The sequence below is a fragment of the Miscanthus floridulus genome, chromosome 15 (genome assembly GCF_019320115.1).
Source record: "Miscanthus floridulus cultivar M001 chromosome 15, ASM1932011v1, whole genome shotgun sequence".
NCBI classification, from domain to species: domain Eukaryota; kingdom Viridiplantae; phylum Streptophyta; class Magnoliopsida; order Poales; family Poaceae; genus Miscanthus; species Miscanthus floridulus.
This window is the reverse complement of record NC_089594.1, coordinates 8,963,366-8,984,031: the sequence shown is the minus strand read 5'-3', so window position 1 is coordinate 8,984,031 and position 20,666 is coordinate 8,963,366. Positions and strand designations below refer to the sequence as shown.

Below are 20,666 nucleotides of genomic sequence, written 5' to 3'. Positions count from 1 at the left end.
AAATCCCCAAAACCAAAAAACTTGGCATGCAGAGACTCTAACCCTAAGGACTCAATCTACTGGAAAAACTTATTAAAAACGATAGATCCCCCACTCCCTTTGGCCCCCGACAATATGCTGGAGGGAGGAGGGAGGGGGACCAGCGGTGGTGGAGGCGGAGGAGCTGCGGCCACTACTGGAAACTATGAGTTTCCGAGTTTGAATTCCTAGGGAAAAGGCCCAAAACGGTAGGGAACCTGATCCCCTACGGTATTTTGTAGGGACAAATTCCTAGGGAACACTTCGACGGGAAATAAGAGAGTGCCCTACGGTTTTCTCTAGAAACCGTAGGGGATTCTAGTTTTGCTAGGAAAATAGCGCCCTAGGGAACTTGCTGACCATACTGAAGCTAAACCAACATGTAAAGTTTTTTTTTCCTAGAACTTTGGCATTCCTAGGGAACTAATCCTAGGTGGAAAGTTCCATTCCCTAGGAAATTGATCTCTAGGGAAATATTTCTGCATGACATTTGATTTGGCCTCAAATAATTGTAATTTAATTCAAATGCAAATTTCAAATTCAAACACGTTGACACCATACCATCAACAATAATTTAGTGCATTCAAACTCAAACAATGCATTATCACATTACAATTAGGGTGTTCACTAATAATAATTGCAAAGTCTAGCTAACAGTTAAACACTAACTCAAAAGGAGTTGTCCAATCTGTTTTGGCAACACAACATAGGTGCCATGTTTTGGCGACAGACCATAAGTGCCATGGTTTGGCAACAAAAGATGTTAGAAAAATGGAAACTCGTCCATAGGAGGAGAGTAGTTGCCACCACCACTTGTAGTTGCTGCATTTTCATGGCCCCGGAATCTTCCCTGAGCAATCCTACTCAATGTTTCATCAGGAGTTAATTTCTATTCCAACAGAAGAGCCACTAGTACAAGCCTATTCAATTAAACAAATAGAATTTCAATTAAATAAGTGTAAATTTCATGGGAAATGCTATGCCAAAAACAGGTTCAAGGACATAGCATTTGAAGATAGGTTTCACTAGACTAGCTAAAATATGTACAGCAAATAACATTAATAAAAGACAGAAGGCAGCAGACCATGTAATGGAAATTGAAAATGAGGATGCATTCATGTGTATAGGAGATATAAATGCTATGGCAGACATTTCTATTTGTCAGCATGGTATGATCAAACTTACATTATCAAGAGACGGATTTAAAGACGACAAACAGAAATAGTAATAATCAAACAGAAATACACAGGAGACGGATTTATAGATGGTACATCAGTATAATCAGAAATACATAGTATGATCAAACTTAGGACTAATAGAAAACCATAGGGAACAACCAAAATCGTAGGGAAACTCGTAGTTTCCTGGGCGGCGGTGGCGGCGCCCCTGCTCGCGAGTCGCGTAGGGTTCGCGAGATTGAGCTCGTGCCTTGTGTGTTTTGTGCTGTGATCATCAATCAGTGCTGAAGTCTCTGAGACAGCATGTGCGCTGTCGTGTATGAAAAGGATTGGATCGATAGATATGGTAGGATAATTAATATAACATGTAAGTCTTCAGCTATCGTTTTTTATGGTTGCTCAAGATCCAAGTATGAACCCCTGTATGTATATGCTGTACAAGGGACCTGGCTCTTCGGACTTCGAGGTCACATAACTGTGACTATTTCACTAGCATGTGGTGGCCCTAGCTAGCTCCATTGGGTCGTTCATTACAAAACCTTCCAATTGTGCAGCATCTTCATCGGGCTGGGCACCCATAGGCCATAGATTTGTGTTATGTCATAGAGTAATTTCTAGTCTGCTTTATTAAATCAGAGTAGGAAATAATAATGTTTGTGTAAGAAAGAAGTAATGCATCAGCAGTGTTATGCCAGGGCTAACAACCCTCCTGCTTCATGCACTGTTTCTTGAAGAAGACCCATTTGATCGAAATGACTAATTCCAAACTTTGTTGGTTGGTATATTTAATTGTTACCACTCCTCTAATAACCGAGAAAGGCAATTGCAAAGTTACTGTACTGGTTTTTTTTTTCTTCACACCTTTTTTTTTGGTCCTGCAAAACCACGAACGAGGCACAGGTGCCGCTGTTTTGAGAAGCCATTCTTATTAGGTACAGGAGTTCCCATCATCAATAATCAGGAACCGCAAACAAGTAGCCATTTTTTTCGGTAATGCTGGGTATAGGGTGTCTGTCCGCTCGGACGGTGTCGACGGTGGGCCGTGACGCAGCCATACGACCGCCTCTTATCTCCTCATCCACTCGCCCCCAACCGTTCTAAAAAAAAAGAAAAAACTCACCTCACCGTAGCGCCGCAATAGCTCTCCGCAACCGCGCTCCACCACGCCGCCTCGACGACGGCGCTCTCCACTGCGCTTCCCTCTCCACCACGCCTCCCTCTCCGTCGCGCCTCCACTTCACCGGCCGGCATCTCCTCTACGCCAGAACACGGCAACCCGTCTTCCTCCCTCTCCACCGCGCCTCCCTCCCGTCGCGGCCTTCTCCAGCGCGCGGACCCGCCGCAGCCTTCTCCACTGGACCTGTCACTGTCTTCTCCACCGGAGCAGCGAGCTCCACACCATCGGTGAGCTCTACACCGGTGAACTCCACGTGCCGACGAGCCTCCATTCCCAAGGAGCAAGGAAATGTTGCGCTGAAAGCTCATGTTGCAAACATATGTTTCAAGTGTTTCAGAGGTATGTTGCAAGTGTTTCATATGGATGTTGCAAATGTAGATCGGGATGTTGCATATGTTGCAAGTGTTTTAGTGACATATTTGTTCAAAGTATTTCATCCGTTTTAGATGTATGTTGCAAGCGTTTTGATCTAGATGTTGCATATGTTTCACACATATGTTGCAAGAGTACGTTTCAAATGTTTCAGTTGTTTCACTCTTATGTTGCAGTAAGTATTTTCATGTTGTAAGTGTTTTATCTGGATGTTGCATATATTTGACACATATGTTTCAAGTGTACATTCCAAATGTTTCATCTGCTTCAGACTTATGTTGCATTCAAGTGTTTCATGTTGCAAGTGTTTTGTGTTTCAAACGTATGTTCAAAGAGTCATGGGGAATGGCCCGGGCGCTAGGTGAAGGGGCGCGGCGAGCCGGTAGATGGTGCTCATGGCACGCCCTGGGTCCTGTGGACAGGACGTGCTCGTCCTCATTTGGGCTCTCAGGTCCCGCCTGCGTGGAGAGAGAGGAGGGGCTCAGGGGGTTGGAGTGGTGGGCGTAGCCAGGGTGCGCATGCGGGGCATGGTGAGGCAGACAAGGGCGGGGCGAGGAAGACGGGGGACATACCTGTGCGTGCAGCAGCGATACAACACTGTGGTAGGCATGGCGGGCGGGCTGGGTAGCAGCATGCGCGGGGCGTCCGGACGCGCTCCAGACGTCTAGGCGCTAGTAATTCCCTTTTCTGGGGAATTTTTATTCTTCATGCGCCTGATTTTTGTGTTCTTTTCGGGCGACGATCGATAGTCGTTGGATACAAAACGAACGCTCTAGATTAGATCGCGCAATATTCATCTTCTTCCTCACGCAACCGCCCTGGCCAACGGCTCCTGCGTCAGTGCGTCACCGCCGCCATCGCCAACCCCGCCCTCCCCTAATCTAAATCCACGCAATGTTTCTCTTCATCCTCGCGTCCACACTAGCCCACTCCCGCCGTCGACCTCCCCAACCACCTCGACCAGTGGCTCTCCCGCCGCCGCCGCGCCGTCCACCAACCGCCACCACTGCGCCGACCCCGCCCACCCCTAATCCCAACCCGTGAATTCATTGTCGAGCTCTCACCCCCACCGTTGACACTTCCCATCCGGATGAGTCCTACTCGCCCCCTCGACGGTTCCCCATCGGCCAACTTGCCATCAATGCTAGTCCGGGCGCCTACCCCTAGGTCCCTTCTTTTTCTAAGCGCGCGTTTAGTTCCCCTCTAAATTCCAAAAAAAGTGCTACAGTACCTATCACATCGAATCTTGCGATACGTGCATGGAGCATTAAATGTAGACAAAAAAAAACTAAGAGAAAATTTTGTATTTAGCCCTAAAAATAATGCTCCTTTCTTATTTGACATCGAAACTGAAAATCTTTCCTATATGTCCTGAACTCGAATTTTTCTTTCCTATTTGACACTTCTGTCAGTTTGGATTCTTAACAGTGTCAAGTCCTATGTGAAAAGTCCGTTTTACCCCTAGAGTTTTTTACTAGTCCTGGCATTCCATGGTTAATATTGCTATCTTTTATGAATGTTTTTATCTTAAACTACAATGTTTCATAAAAGATAGTAATATTAACCATGGAATGCCAGGACTAGTAAAAAACTCTAGAGATAAAACGGATTTTTCACATAGGACTTGACACCGTTAACGACCCAAACTGATGGAAGTGTCAAATAGAAAAGAAAAACTCGAGTTCAGGACATATAGAAAAGATTTTCAGTTTCGATGTCAAATAAGAAAGGAGCATTATTTTTAGGGCCAAATACAAAATTTTCTCAAAAACTAATTGCACAGTTTGATTGGAAATTGCGAGACAAATGTTTTGAGTTTAATTAATCCATAATTGAACACTAATTACCAAATAAAAACGAAAATGCTACAGTAGCCCAAATTCCAAATTTCAGGCAACTCAACACGCGCTAAGGTCACCAAAGATCTCTAAAAGCCGGCCTTCGCCCGTGGCCACCGCCGTTCCACGTCACGCAAGGAAGACATGCGCAGGAAAAGAGGAAAATCGCATGTGCGTCGCCTGAACGTGGCCCAAAACCAAACGACTGAAACTTAGAAAATGTGTTTTTTTTTTTCGTGACCGTGTCTATTACACGTTTTTCATTAGCAAACAAACACGTAGCCATGTTGGTTAAATGAAACGTATGAAATTTAGAGAGTTTGTGGTTGCTGATGATTTGGTTATTGTAATTATTAATTCCAACTTTGATGGTTTGAATTTAACTACTCTCTCGGTTTCAAATTACAAGTCGTTTTGACTTTTTTTAATAGAATTTGCTTGTAGATATATATTATATCTTGATGCATAGTAAAATAGAGTAAATATTTTGCTAATTTGCTACTCCCTCCGTTTCAAATTATAATTCGTTTGACTCTATGTTTGACCACTCATCTTATTCAAAAAAAAAATTATGCAAACATACGCCCTGTTCGCTTGGGCTTATTTGGCTGATAAGCCATTGCTGAAAGTACCGTTGACTAATTTGGTGTGAGAGAAAAATATTATTCATTGACTGAAAAAATACGGCTTATAAGCCAAACAAGTCCAAATGAATAGGGTGATAGTTAAATTTAAGTCGTTCTTAAGGAACTTTAGTTAATAAAACAAGCTACAATAAAAAAAATAATATTTTACACAAATTTTTTAAGAAGACGAGTAATCAAATTTAAGGTTAAAAAAAATCAACCGAATTAAAAATTTGGAACGGATTTAGTATCACACAAAAGACCACAACCTTAAATAAAATGATTTGCAAACGTCGGATGGAAAACAAGCGGCTGAGATCACACATATTGAACGACATTTGTTCGCTTGATTTATAAGACATATTTTTTTTAACTAATAAATAATATTTTTCTTTAAAAAAAAATCAGCCAAGCGAACGGGCAAATATTTCCCCTGCAGCCCTGCTCCTTTCCGCCGTCCTACCGCCAAGATCGAACCGGTTGGATGGCGAGCGGCGGCGCATACCCCGTGCAGGTCCTCCACCTCCCCGGCGGCGGCGACGGCGGCCACTGGAGCAACCTCGGCACCGCCTACGCCGCCGTCACGTTCCTCCGCCCGCAGGGGCAGTCCCTAGTCCTGTACGCGGCGGGTCCCAACGCCGACGGCCAGCAGCGCCAGCAGCAGCCGCGGGGGCGCATCGTGTTGGTGTACCCGATCCTCCCCGGCGACGCCTTCGAGAGGCTGGACGGCGCGACGCTGTCGTGGGCGGAGCCCGAGTCCGGCGCCGAGTTCGCGCTCTGCTTCGCCGACGAGGCCGCGTGCGCCGCCGTCTGCGGGGCTATCTCCGCCTCCCCGTCGTCGACGATGGTGAGCCCCGTCGCGGCGGTCGATGGCGTCGCCGAGAGGCTGGCGGGGCTGCGCGTGGCGAGGGACGAGGCCGCGCCGGCGCCCGGCGGGGCGGACATCGCCGCACGCCTGGCGCAGCTCAGCATCGGCCGCTAGGTTTCAGGCTTTCAGTTAGGCCGTCGTCGTCATCTTCAGTTCTCTGATTTTGATGCCTGTTGAAGCTGTACATATACGATGCAACACTTATCTGCTAAATCTGATGTTTGTCTCTACCTCAACCATGGCAAGTTTTTTCTTGTTGTGCTTGAACTGCAGCCTAATCATGCTGAGATACTAGAATGGTCTAAACAATTAAAATGGACATCAGACAATGGGTTTTTGATGAGCAGAACTATGGATGTAAGATGAACAGAGCAACATATGCACCCATGCTTGCTACAATTTCCATCAAATACACAAGTCTCAGCTTTTTCAGCATAAAAAAAATAGTTTTGAGCCAACATGTAAGCCAAAATCACTATATCGGCGTTATGTGACAGCACAACAGGAATCACCTGGTGGCCTGTAACAATTACGCCCCCTTCCCTTCACTTGAGAAGATAAATTATATTAGTGGCAAGTGGCAACTCCACAAGAAGTATATTCGGCGGTTCTCTGCGGCTGAACGACCTGAGAATCCTAACATTCTATTGTGATCTCCACCTGTGCCAGGAGAAGCAGTGCAGTTGCAAGGTTTCACACCAACAATCACCAAACCACATACTATTTTCAGAGTAATTGTTAAAGAAATATAGCTAGCAAAAACAAAGCAGCAACTTTCCAGTTATATTTTAGACAACTTAATTTAATGGCAAAATTAGACGCATACCACATATTCAAGATTGATCAATGTGAACAATAAACATTTGACCACAATTTAAGAAAATGCTCACCATCTATGCACCAATAAGGGAACTGATTCCATGCTCTTTACATCAGCAAGACTAACATTTCTCAAGGGGAGAGTTGAAAGGTGAAAGCAGTTGTCCAACTAGCAGTTGAGTTATTCAGTTCACTCTACACATGCATCTTACAAGTCTAGTGGCATTCCAAACATATTGTTGATCTCTGCCATGACATCAGTAGTGGTGATTGTGGGTTCAAATAGACCATTCTCATCCCCAAATTTGCAGGAATTGCTCTGACTGGCTTTGCTGGTGGAGTTCTCTTTTAGGTCATCATCAGCTAATATGGAGAAACCAGAAACTGGAGCTGCTTTTCCATCTGACTGTGCATTAGTTTTCCTCTTTGTTCTTTCACCCTTGAAATTCAGTGGTTTTCCAAACATGTTGTTTATATCATCCATTGCTTCCTTTAGATTGACAGTTGGATCAACTAACCCATGGTGGCATGCATTTTCCACCTTAGGCTCATCATCAATAGTGGACCCAACAAACCTACGAATGACAGTGTCTTCTCGAATCCCAGAAGTCACAGGATGAGGACCTTCACGATTCCTTGTTCCTGAATTACCTTGAACTGGACAGAGCAAAGTACTAGTATCATGAGTAGGCTGCACAGTTCTGGAAATTATATTAGCACCACCATAACTTTCCTCACATTGTTCTTCATCATCTGGCAATATTGCAAACCCTCCAACAAATGGCTCCTGGAAGTCACTTCCGCCTTGATGCTTAGATGACTCAGATAATGGTCTTGGAGGATACCTATTACTCTTGTAGCACATAGCATTCCGGGCAGTGATATTAGCCTCATCTTCATCAACAAAGATTTCAAACCCACTGCTTTCCTGATTTACCTTCATGTTTTCCTTCCCACAGTTCCTGTTTTGCCCCACATTTTGGTTGTTGCCATTAGGGCCATCCTCATCAACAAAGATCTCAAACACACTTGGTTCCTGATTTAACCTCATGTTTTCCTTTCTAGAGTTCCTGTTTTGCGTTCCATTTTGGTCGTTGCCATTAGGACCATCCTCATCAACAAAGACCTCAAATCCTCTTGTTTGCTGACTTAATTTTGTATGGTCTTGCTTCACACTGTTGTTCTGGAGCATATTTGTATCATTGCCACTAGGTTCATCGTCATCAACAAAGATATCAAATGCACTTGCTTGCTGATTATAATTTGGGTTCTCACGCTTTGATCGCCTCTTGAGAATAGTTTCAGGTTCCAGTGGCTCCATAAACATGCTATTGATGGCATCCAAAGCCTCCTTAGTGTTTATAGTTGGTTCAACTAGGCCATGGTGACAGGCATCTTCAGTCTCTAACTTCCCAACCAAAGCAGAGCCTATAAACTGTACAACTACAGTATCATCACTATTACAACGGGACAAATTCTTGTTTGCTCTTGAGTTTCCTCTGGAGAGCATACCAACTTTAGCCGGCCCTAATGGAGGATAAGAGCCTAATGAAGGATTAGAACTGCTTCCTGATGTTTGCTTTGTATTGGATTTCAGTTCTTTACAGTTTCTGCTTTCACCTGCAACATGTTCAAAAAGTCAGTACCACTGGGAAATTCACCCATTATCAGCCTGTTCGCTTGCTCGTAAACGATCGTAAATTTTCAGCCGAAAACAGTATTTTTCTCTCACACCAAACCAGCCAGCAGTAAATAATCCACGATCGTTTACGGCCTCCCGAACAGGCTGTATAATTGTGTCACCAAAATCAGAAATGTGCTTTGGAAAAGAAAGTTCGAGGTGCGGATCTGCATGAAGAAGCATATGCTTGTATTTTGAGAAAGAATCGCCCATTATAGTTTTGTGTCAACTAAATCAGAAAATGAGTTTGCAAAGGAAAGTTCTAGCTATGGATTGACAAGAAAAAGTATGTTTCTTTTACTATAAGAACTGATTTGTGTACTCCTCTCTACACAGGCCTACCTTTGACTTGGTTCATAGATGTAGCACTAGACCCAGCTTCCCTAGTCATTCTTTCCTGCAGCTAAAGCGCATGAATAAAGTAAGGGAGGTCAACAAACCTAGCATTGGCCATGATCTAAACTTAAGTAACAAATGAAATGAGAGTTATACCTTATTTTTGCTCTTGTATGATTCCATGCGAAAATTAAACTGTTTATGTGCTTTGTGCAACTCCCCAATAGGCTCTGCAAGGCTATGAAACACTTCAGTAAGAAACCAGCTTTGCTATCAAAGGAACTACAAACTGAGATCTATTTCAACATGAAGTGTCACTTGCAATCCTTCTTATCTAATTGACTAAATTGTTCAGTATTGCATAACCGTGCACTACTGTTTTTGACAGAGTTGTTCAGGTTGGCGGCGCATTGAGCTTGCACAACAATAACAGTTCTAATAGCAGATGTGTGGTGTCCAGTTAAAATAAAAAGAAGTGGGTGGGTTGGCTTGGTAGTGGGGGTATTAAGAGCTTAGCTTACTTCTCTAATCCCAAACGGTACATCTTCTCTGCATCATTGAACCTCTTGTGCTTCTCATAATATAGTGCATAAGCCATATAGAATGACGCTCTTTTGAGGCCTATTCCATTCCTCTCCATCTTCTTGAGCAATGGCTTTGCATCCGTCATGTAGTCCATCTACAGGATTTAAAAACCTAATAAGATCATTTCTTATAACAATAACAAGGGATCCAAAAAGAAATCAAGCTGAATATGGTTTAGTCATTTCCTCAAGAGCCACCGTAGCACTATTTACATTACAAATTTCCAGTGAGGCACTGTTTTAGTCGAGGACAACATTCATGCTAAGATATGATGAGATCTACACCCTACGGTATGATCTAGCTAACAAAAAGTAGTATCTTGATGTCAATACATATACATCAGACAGAAAATTCAATTGATTGAACAGGTGCAGATTCTGGAGTTCGCTCCTAAAACCCACAAAGCCCCCAACCGATCGAAGTATCAACCGCCGTCATCTCTCGATCGATCCCCAGTGAAGCACAAGAAGTCAGCAGCAACAAGGGAAGACTAAGGATGGCTAGTGTGGTGGCTGACCAGCTGGATCCAGACGCGGAGGTACCGCGGGTCGTCGCGGTAGCGGGCGTCGTCCTGGAACTCCTGGGCGCACTTCTGGAGGAACCTGGGCAGCTTCTCCCGCAGCGTCGCCGGCGGCAGCGCCCGCTCCATCTTCCGCATCCCCCTAGCAGACAACAGCGGGCGGGCGGATCAACCGATCGGTGGGGCGAAGGAAGCGATGCGGGGAGGCGGAGAACAGGCAAGGAAGGAAGGAAAAGCGGTGGGTGCGGGTGCCGTACCGGAGCCACGGGCGGAGAGGGTCGGAGCCGGAGTAGCTCCGGATGTCGCCCACCACCGACGACAGGAGCTCCTTCTCCTTCGCATCCTCGGCGGCGGCGGCGGCGGCCATCGGCGGATTGGATCGATCGGGTTGATTGGCGGCCTGCCGACAAGACGAGCAGGAGCAACTGGATGGATTTGGGGTGGTCTGCTACCTCCCAATTTCAAATTTCATCTCGCTCCGCGGCCCGCGGGGACGGGTAATGTTAACGTACTCGAGAGAGGTGGGGACCACCAACCACCATACGGCCCCACCTGCCAGGGCTTTCCCTGCACTGCACTGCACCTGCGCGGGGCAGCGGGGGGCACTGGCAACGGCAAAAAGCGCCGCCATCTGCCCGCCGGCCGGCCGCCGGCTGCCGGCTGCGAAGACGATGGTCAGTTGTCTTGCAAGTCCTGTAGAATCGCGTACAATACAACCAACAATACAACCAAGAAAAATGTTTGACAAACTGGCCATATATATATATATATATATATATATATATATATATATATATATATATATATATATATATATTGTGCTGGCGTGCACGGCAAAGTGCAGAGTTCACGATACATCATCCAGAACCAGAACTGCTCGAATCAAAAGTCTATCACTATCAGACAGCAGCAGCATCACTCTGACTGCTTAATGTAGAGACCGCGACATTATTTCACTGAAACAAAGCTTTCCTCTATGTAAACTGTAAAGAAACCCCCCACATGCCTGCTCAAAATTCAAATCCTATTCGAATGCCAGACGTGTCTCAGCTTGACAACATGCCCGTACAGTTGAGCGGCTGAAGGAACCAAATGCACGCACACACGACTGAAGTGAACAACCAAAAGCGCACGCGAGTCCCTGACGGACACACAGTACCACCGATCAGAGTACCAAATGCCCTGGTGCCTTGCAAGAATCAAGATGGTGTTGGATGCCGATCATCGATCATGCCGTCGTCTGGAACAGGTCTTGGAGGTCAGTTATATCAGCAAGGACGCCGGCGGCAGTGGTGTCGTTGCCAGCTCCTGCGCCCTGGATCACCAGAGGAGAGCTCTGGTAACATCTGCTGTATATCTCCACCTGATCGCAGCACAGAAAACATTTTTTTGTAAAATCTCAAACCAGGGATAACCAAATGACAGCTGGGACGTTGATGCATTGATGAGAGGAGAAAAAGTATTTTCTAGAGTGAGATTGTGCTCGTAAAGACATTCATGATAAAACATGTTTACTGCCTATGAATAGGAACCAACAGTCTGTGGTGACATACAAGGATGATCAAACGAAGGGAGACAAAATAAGAGAAAGAAGAGTGACATTACCACATTGTCACTCCCCCTCAATCTACCCAGTGCAGAATCCTTTGGGAGCTCTTTAAGGCCTACTTGGCACCTGCAAACTGGGGTGTTAGACAACAGAAAGATTGAAAAGCAGCCAGCACCATGTAAAATACAACCAGAAAGAAGTTCCAAACAAGTAAACGAGTTTTTGGAACAATGACAACATGAATAAACCATGTTGTAGCTTCAGAAAACAGATTAAATTTTTTTATGCTAATGGATATTGCACAGTACTATCACACCAGGGTCTAGGCTGGATGCATACCCCGTGCTTTCAATCTCACAGACGTAGCGAAGAACATTTCCTCTCGAAGATGCTGCTTTGACTCTTTCTTCCATGCTCTTGTCAAGTTGCACTAAACCACTCTCAAGGAAGTCTTTTGTGGACACTGCATCAGGTCCTAATTCACTAGGATATAAACTCTCAACCTGAGGCGAAGAGAAATACAAAATCTTCAGTGTAACTGAGTCACTGACTGTAGGGCATAATATTAATGATATCAATACATATACTCAAATTAATAGCTCCCTTGTACCATATAAAGTCAAAAGAAAAGCTCTCATGACATATAAAGGAATCAAATTGACAGCTACCACAAGAAACAAGTGGTGCAATCAATCAGCTCTATGACAACTTTACAAGTTCATGGAACCATTTAGTCTACTCTTACAGATTTAGCATATCAGCATACAATTGATGTAACAAATTCAGACAAATCGACCTATGTACCAGTAAATCAGGACAGAAGCCTAAAAGATGGCTCCATGTAATCATTTAAATGAATAGGAGGCAGACCTTCCACAAGCACAATATGTAAACAGGATTACTTTGCCCAGAAACTACTTTACTATTGTTAGCATTGAGCAGCCAAACTAACAGCGAAGTAGCACACCCATAGCTATAACCAATACAGTGAAAATATCACCCAGTGTACAGAGCACCATGTCTAAAATCTAAAATAATAAAATAATAAATCTCAACTTCTCTAGAATTAGTACAGACAGGCATACATTGATATTCTCCATGTTTATCTGTTGCCCCAGAAGCCTAGCCAGGATTAACGCCTGCATTCAAAGATGAAGGTATTAGATTCGAATATGAACACTGGACAGCACAACCTACCTCAACAGGTGAACCAGTTTGTGATAATGTTTCTGTTTACATGATTTTTCACATCAAATTCTAGTAGGACACAAATAAACTCAACACTGCAGCAGTTCATGCAATACACAAGAGTTCACTTGGGCAAGGAAAAGAAACAGAATACAATTTATTGAATGCGAAATTGTGAGGTATCTAACCTTTCTAGCCACATCCATTCCACCAAGATCATCACGTGGATCTGGCAAAAATAAACACTTCAATAAATACATATTGCAAACAGGTAAAGCAATAAATAATATGGTTGTGTTTCTTGTGCTTAGATCATTCATATTAGTAGAGTATTTTGTTTGAGCTCCGCTTCACAAACAAGATCTACTAGAAATTAATTGCGATGAAAATATATCACAAGATATCTGCAAGACCTGGTTCTGTATAGCCAAGAGACTTGGCATTTTTTACGACTTCACTAAATTTCTTTCCATCCTCAAGCTCACTCATCACATACCCAAGTGTACCTACAAACCCATATGAAGGAAAAACTTGTAATATTTTATCTTTAAACTGTCACCATTTACAAAAATAGACTAATAATTGCATACCACTCAAACTGCCAACAATACGAGAAATAGGATCTCCAGATGCAAAAATACGGGTTACAGAAGCTATCACAGGCAAACCTGCTCCAACCTGAAAGTATAACCTAAGTGAAAGTTAAAACACCATAATAAAGGAGAGAAAAATGTGAAATAGAAATGTCTTATATGTATGTCCTGACTCCTATCATGTATATGTCTGTTATCTTCTGATGTCAAGCAAATACTACGAACCAGTACAAATTATCTCAATGCAAAGATTGAAATGATGGAATTGCAACAATATAGCTAACTTCTTTATACACCAGTGCATTCAATGTTTTAAAGGCAAGGTTATGAGATATAAACCATAACAGCAAAACTTTGGTCATGGACAGCAGTAGTTAGAACAAATGCAAAGCAGCAGTTTGTACAAATGTACAAGCATCAAACTAGAAACAAAAAACCAAACACAAACATACAGTAGATTCGAATCTTATCCGACGGAAGTTGGAGACCAACTTCTGAAAATCCTCCTGCAACAGCAACAAATGTATTTGTTAACTAATCAGACAACTCTTTGTTGAACAACATGAGACAGTGCAATTCCGGCATTAGGAAAGACTATTATCAGAGAAGAGTAAGTCAAATAGTATTACATAAGCACCGGTAAGAGGTTTCTTGTTTGCCAATACAATACAGCATCCATGATCCACAGCATCTTTCAGCAGACTAACAGTGTCATAAGTGGCAGAACAGTCAACTAGCACCAGACCTGAGGATAGGTGTGTGATGATGAGATGTGACTTGTGTTAAAATCAGAAACACAGCTAAATCTATATAGAAAAAACACCAAGCATGTAAGCTTTTTTTATGCTCTACTGATTGGAAGATCAGAATATGTATGTGCAGTTGAGCACAGAACAACTAACCAGTTGTTCTTCCAAGTGTGGTAGCGGCGTCTATGACTTTGCCCCTGGCCTCAGGGTTCTTGAACAGCTGACAGTGCCCTGAAATTGCACATCCAAGTAACTATCATTCTACATGTCAACGAAAACTATGGAGCGCGTACATCTGAAACGGGCAAAATCAAATGGGGGAATGTCTGTCCACCTCGGCCGAGCAGGGAGGAGAGGGGAGAGCCGGAGGACTTGGCGGCGCAGAGCTGGGTGAGGAGCGCGTCATCGAGGCCAGTGGAGTGGACATGTTCGGCGACGAGCAGGGAGGAGCTATCGGCGACGCCCACCACCCGGATGGCCACGCCCTATCGGCAGCCAGAGCCAGTGAATCAGTGATCGCCGAATCGATCAGACGTACCCGCGGGCACGGGGAAGGAGAGGAGCAATACCTGATTGGCGTGGAGGGGACGGCAGGAGACGATGTGGCGGAGGAGGTAGCGGCCGACGCCGCCGCAGCCGAGGAGCACCACGGGGAGAACCGACTTCACCGGCGTCGGCATTTGCGCAACTTGGATTCGTTCGAGAGGAAAGCAGGGTCTACGTAGGGACGGCTGGAACCGGGAACCTCCGGGGCACCTCAACTGCCCGCTGAATCCGGCAAGAGCTCGCACGGAAGCCTCCGCCGCCGCCCGCCGTGGCCTGTGACGCGACGGAAAGGGAGAGGCGTGATGTGTTCGTGTGGGTGCTACTCGCACTACCGGAGCTCCTGCTCCTCTCTCTGGCGTGTGGGCCCAAAGTGTGGACCCTGCTGAATCAGCCACCACTAGAAGCGTGGGACCATGGTGTCAGTTTCATGGACTCAGTTGCCCAGCCGGCAGATCGACGCGTGACAAGCTTTGCCGTCTTTTCCTGCTTGCGGCGGCGGCGGATGAGCCCTAGACTACGGCGGACGGGCGTCGATCTGCAGCCACGGGTGAAATCGAGGAGGGGAGTAGGCAACGCTCCGGCGACGTTAGCGGACGAGCCGGCGGTTCACCTGGGTTCGTCTCCTCCCCTCTCCTCTCCTGGCCTCTCATGCCCTCCTATCTCGCATTCTATTTTGCTTGCTCATTGCGTCAATCTGTCTCGGGTTGAATCACAGTGCCGTGCAGTTGTGAGTTCTACTACTATGCAAAAAATTGATCCGATTCGATTTGAAATCAACACTGGAGTGCCAGATTGCAAAACAAATAACCTATGCACACCATGCTCATCCATTTCGTTTGGCCGAAATAAGTAGGATTACAGATTTGAAGTCAACAAAAGGTAGGTAAACTAGAACAAGAGCTCAATGGATTCACATGCCCAACACCAACTAATCATAAGAAAATTTACAGATACAGTCAGTTACAGTTATGGATATCCCAAACCTCAACCACTGCTCTGATGAGAACATTAGCAGACGCACAAAATTGAGCCAAACTCTGACTTAGCCAACATAGGCTCTCTCACATATGCCCTGCCACTGGCCAATAACACAATATTTTTTTTCTACTGCTGCTGATAGTGCCTTCCATTGCTTGGCTTGAGGAGCACACAATCTGCCCTCATTTTGATCTTGAGATGGTGAATAGAATCAAGGTGCCTAGTAAATGTGTCAATTAACAACCTGCAAAGCAGGGCCAGTTCAAGGATTTCTCCTCGAGGTCTGCATTCTTCTGTTCTCTTCCATGTACCATTTCTTCAGTCTCTCTTGAGCAGTCACCACCTGCAGATAGGGGGTTCAGAATAATTCAGCATATTGTGCCCCTTATAGCTGTCCACGTATTCTTAAGTGAATATTGCAATTTGTTAAGCACAGCACTGGACAAACCTGTTTTTCCCAGTTGGTCCTTAATGTTATGAAGAGAAGCACAATAGTTTGGACTAGTGTTCCGAGCAGCATTCCGATCCAAATGCCCTGTTGTTGATATGTTGAACCGCCAAGAAGAGTGAGGAACAACTTAAAGCCGAGATTGCACTAGACACAATGGTAATACCAGACTCTACATCTCACCTTTACATGAAGCCCCACCACATAGCCCAGGACTGCTCCAAGAGGAATGCCAATCAGGTAGTATGATGTAACGTTAACGTACGCGACTACACTTTGCCAGCCCGCACCAACAGCGACACCTATAAATGATGAAATGACGTTTTAGTGTCAACAAAACAAGGTTGTACAGTGTAGCAGTCTCTTTCATCAGTAGAACTGAGAAGGATACCTGATAGCACTGGCTGAACACTGTTCAACAATATAGAGAAGGCTAGCAGAGGCGAAAGGTCAGCGACTGCTTTAGCTACCGCTTGACTTTCAGTAAATATGTAGGCAAGGCTTCCACGGAAGAAAAGGAAGAGCACAAACAACACAAATCCGATCAAGAAAGAAATGATGACAACATTGTAAATCGCAAACTTGGCCCTTCTTGCACTTCCAGCTCCAAGCTCATTTGCCACTCGCACTCTGAAGATACATTGCGTTAACTTCAAAACTGTGGAAAGTCCAACATAAATAAATGAATAAAAGGCTAAAGCTGAAGTGATTATGTACCCTGCTGCAGCCAAAAAGCCGATGGAAACCATCATCTCCCAACCGTTGATATTAAGGCTGCACATTTAGTAAATAGGTACAGCACCCCTTAGTTATGCTGTTTGTGACCACAAAGGGAATATCATGACCAGTACAATGACATCAGCTATTATTTGGGTTGTTACACCAATTATGCGTGCCTGAACCTTGATGGCTTCTGCTGGGTTTCAACTCTAGCCTACCCCAACTTGTTTGAGACTTAAAGGCTTTGTTGTTATTGTTGTTACGCCAATTATGGTGGAAAGACTAAAGTGGGAATGACAGCTGCCAAGTGAAGTGCAGAGTGATCTGAACATTACCATATCGAAAGGGCATCAAGTGCAATCTCTGCGTTCTTCATGTATCCTGTGAGGAGCACCAATATGGTGTTGTACCACAGCTCCAAACTGAAACAGCAAAGCAGAGCATTGACTGAATATGTGTATTATTATATCATGGGAATCTTGATAATTCCAGAGTGTTCTTCTTATCAGAATGAAACTTATGCGTGTACTGAAACATTAATGCTGGCTTACCAGAGCATGACACCAGAAGATAGTGAGAGCTTGATGATGGCACCAAGGTCAGCGAACGCAGCAGACGAGAAGCCTGTCCACGTGAGAGGGCAGCCGCCGAAGAAGACGAAGGCAAGCTGCCCAAACACGGGGATCCACATGGCGATGACCATGGACCCCATGACCCCGGCGAGTCCAAGGTGGAACCTGACGGTCATGAGCCATGACAGGACGAGGTGGAGGCCGAGGTTGAGCACAGCGAGGTAGGTGATGATCATGTTCTTGCTCTGCGCCTGGAGGTACATCTGCAGCGTGAATGCCCAGACGTAGGAGAACATGACAGGGATGTACCACAGCGAGATGGTCCCCGCCACCGCCGAGATCTCCGGGTCCTGCCCCAGCGCCACCAGCAGCGGCTCCGTGAAGAGGTAGACGGGCAGCAGCACGACGGCGCACGCGAAGAGGATGATCCACGACCGCTGTAGGTAGATCCCCAGCATGTGGTACTGCTTCGCCCCGTAGGATTGCCCGCATAGCGTCTCCAGCGCGCTCGCCATGCCCAGCTGCAGTGGTGTTCGTCATCACGGTAATGTTGTTGTCGTCCATGAAACGCACGGTTAGTTAGTTACTGAAGCAGATAGTAGTAGACTGTTACATTGGTTGGAATATACATAAAGGGCGTACCCAGTGCAGGGAGCTCCTGCTCTGTGCAGGGTCTGGGAAAGGGTGTCAGTGGCAAGCCTTACCCTCGCTTGTGCAATGCGAGGAGACCGCGACCCGAACCCGGGACCTTCCGGTCACAGGCAGTAAGACTCTACCGCTTGCACCAGGCCCGCCCTTCGGTTGGAATATACATATGCATCCTATTGATTGAGGTGGTGTTGTTTTCAGCTGCTAATTATGTTTTGACAGGTTGCTTTTTGGTTGACGGTGACACAGACAGAGAGAAAGAGGGACAAGTGTTTGTGCCGGTCAAGAGTTGAAGTCTTGCTATTAACCTGCTGGAGGTTTGCCCATCACACATGCATTTTTCTACCATGACTTTGGGGCGCTCCGGACACTGACTTGGCAATCGACGACGGGGACTGGTTGCAATGGACGGACTCGTCAGTCGTTGATGCCTGCCTCGCCATTTCCTTCGCCGACGCGCGCCAAGAGGGAAGAAGAAGAACAGAGCAAATGGGACACGAATCAGTTGCGATCGATACGAGCTGCAAATTTTATTCGAATGATCGTAACTGGTGGCCAGTGGGTATCTGCACGTGGAAGAGCATGAGCCGAGCCCTAATGAATCTGTTATCTGTAGTGCCCTTTTTCTAGCTTGTTCTGTACAAGTTGGTGGCAAAATTTATTCGAATTTAACTGTGGGCTGAGAATATGGATCGATCTTTGAATTGAATGCTGCTCACGGGCCTGGACCACGACACAGTTGGTTTGGATTTGGACTTAACCTCAATGAAGGCTACCACTCATGCATGTAAAATAATACGTAGTTTGCAGGGCCTTTTCTTGAGAGTTTTTAGCAAGACATGAGTACAAATGCCCCTCTTGTTTGTGTGTGACTGTGTGTCACATTGCACTCGGTGTGTGGTCACTTGCGGGTATGGAAAATCTGCTTTGTCTCGGTGCTCTGGTCCTTGTCCAGGTACTGACGCTGCATGTGGATGGAAACGCAGGAGGCGAAGGAACTCGAAACAGGAGGGAACTGCTGCCTTGGTTTAGCCTGCACTACACGCGTGAATCTCGTTTCGCAGTGCGCACCGGTTCGTTTTTGTTTTTTCTCGGGTGACATGACACGAGATGCCTGTGAAGGCGGCCTGCTTAGCTACGACAGAGCTAACATAGCTAGAATTGCTAGCTGATGAATCATGCATGCATGTAGATCCACAACATGAGCTGTACTTTTTTTTTTTCGTCTTTCTCTTTAGCGGACATTAAGAGAGGAGTGTTAGGCGCAACAGCTGGAATCAAGAACGGATGGATTTGTTAGCACTACGTACCAGGATGCCGTTGCTGAACCTCATGAGGACGGTGGAGACGAGTGCGTAGGCGGCGAGCTCGGTGGCGCCGATGTGGCCGATGAAGGCCTGGCTTATGACGGTGACGCCGAAGGAGGCGAAGCGAGTGAAGATGGACGGGCCCGCCACCACCCACAGCTTCTTGTTCTCCTCCCACGCGCGCCGCCGCAGCGGCAGCGACGACCACTCCGCCTCCGCCTCCGCCGCCGCCGCCGCCTCCCTTTCCTCCTCCTCCGCCCCCGCCTTGCTGTCTCCTCCTCCTCCCACCGCCGCCCTTGGCTGCAGCAGAGGCACCTTCGCCTCCTCCGCCGCCTCTCCGCCACTAGCGCCGCCAGTGCTCTTCTCCATGCCGTCGGCGGTTGGCTTGCACGGTGGCCGCCTGCACGCCCACGACTTGTGTGCGTGTCCTTGTTGATCGGTGGGTCGAAGAGAAGAAGGAAGAAGGAAATTAATGGCTGGGGAGCGAGGACGACGACGAGTTTTCAAGATGAGGGAAGCCAGTTGTGAACGTTTGCCTTATATAAAGGGAGATGGTGGCAGCGAGCGGCACCCGGCAGGCATTGTGTGTACTGTACTGTATTGGTAAGGGAGCGAGGTAGCTGGGGGTCCGGGGGGCACAACATCACGTGTTCGTTAGCTGAGAAGACGAGATTGCCCCTTTAAATTACCAGCGGCTGCATCAATATAAATGCATTAGCCCTTGTTTAGTTTCCAACTTTTACACTATGCAAAAAGAAGATTCTCTGTCACATCAAATTTGTGGTACATGCATAGAATACTAAAAGTAGACGAAATTAAAAACTAATTGCACAGTTTGGTTGTACTTTGCGAGACGAACATTTTGAGCCTAATTAGTCAATGGTTGGACAATTATTACCAAATACAAATGAAATGCTGCAGTAGGGAATCTGACACTATATAAACTTTGCACATCTAAATTTCGACCAACTAAACGCGCCCTTAGTTAAATTTTCAAGATAGACGACAACGGTACGGGGCCGTTTAAATTGGACGATTCTATGGAAGAGCGAGCCTGCCTATAGCTAGCCAGTCTTACCCAACAAGAATTTGGAGCTAAGCATGTGTTTTGATTGCTGATCGACAGAGTTGTTATGCCCTAGCCTGTTGGTGCTGGGCTGCTGGCTAGTTTTTACGTACGTTTGTCTGAATTCTGGAGGAATCTGGATGGTTTGGAGGAATACCGGATGAATTTATGAGAGAAAAATACTGTTTTGGATGAAAAAATAAGCGAATCAAGCTGAGTTTAAGAGCACGCGAACGGGGGAGGGAGAGGGAGAGAGAGAGTTTTGCTCTCCTGTGAATTCAAGA

At 45.8% G+C, this 20,666-nt stretch overlaps 4 protein-coding genes across 4 annotated transcripts; 1 reads left to right on the top strand and 3 right to left on the bottom strand.

Annotated features, from left to right (window-relative positions):
- The first annotated feature begins 5,637 nt into the window (after window positions 1-5,637).
- Window positions 5,638-6,310, top strand: LOC136508806 (uncharacterized). The gene has a single exon (XM_066503583.1). The coding sequence runs from the start codon at window positions 5,694-5,696 to the stop codon at window positions 6,189-6,191; it is 498 nt and encodes a 165-aa protein (XP_066359680.1). The 5' UTR covers window positions 5,638-5,693; the 3' UTR covers window positions 6,192-6,310.
- Window positions 6,311-7,104: 794 nt separating this feature from the next.
- Window positions 7,105-10,530, bottom strand: LOC136508803 (uncharacterized). The gene is made up of 6 exons (XM_066503579.1): window positions 10,276-10,530; window positions 10,016-10,160; window positions 9,435-9,592; window positions 9,070-9,151; window positions 8,920-8,980; window positions 7,105-8,516 (listed from the first exon to the last, which is right to left on the bottom strand). The coding sequence occupies exons 1-6, from the start codon at window positions 10,383-10,385 to the stop codon at window positions 7,105-7,107; spliced, it is 1,968 nt and encodes a 655-aa protein (XP_066359676.1). The 5' UTR covers window positions 10,386-10,530.
- Window positions 10,531-10,892: 362 nt separating this feature from the next.
- On the bottom strand, window positions 10,893-14,967 carry LOC136508805 (uncharacterized). Its single transcript, XM_066503581.1, has 12 exons — window positions 14,667-14,967; window positions 14,432-14,582; window positions 14,251-14,328; window positions 13,978-14,093; window positions 13,801-13,854; window positions 13,346-13,433; window positions 13,169-13,261; window positions 12,944-12,984; window positions 12,653-12,706; window positions 11,907-12,070; window positions 11,624-11,693; window positions 10,893-11,381 (listed from the first exon to the last, which is right to left on the bottom strand). Exons 1-12 carry the CDS (start codon window positions 14,775-14,777, stop codon window positions 11,247-11,249), a joined length of 1,155 nt encoding a protein of 384 aa, XP_066359678.1. The 5' UTR covers window positions 14,778-14,967; the 3' UTR covers window positions 10,893-11,246.
- Window positions 14,968-15,548: 581 nt separating this feature from the next.
- LOC136508804 (protein DETOXIFICATION 21-like) lies at window positions 15,549-19,878 on the bottom strand. Its single transcript, XM_066503580.1, has 8 exons — window positions 19,320-19,878; window positions 17,341-17,882; window positions 17,125-17,211; window positions 16,787-16,843; window positions 16,461-16,699; window positions 16,253-16,371; window positions 16,070-16,156; window positions 15,549-15,964 (listed from the first exon to the last, which is right to left on the bottom strand). Exons 1-8 carry the CDS (start codon window positions 19,683-19,685, stop codon window positions 15,884-15,886), a joined length of 1,578 nt encoding a protein of 525 aa, XP_066359677.1. The 5' UTR covers window positions 19,686-19,878; the 3' UTR covers window positions 15,549-15,883.
- Between the last annotated feature and the right edge of the window lie 788 nt (window positions 19,879-20,666).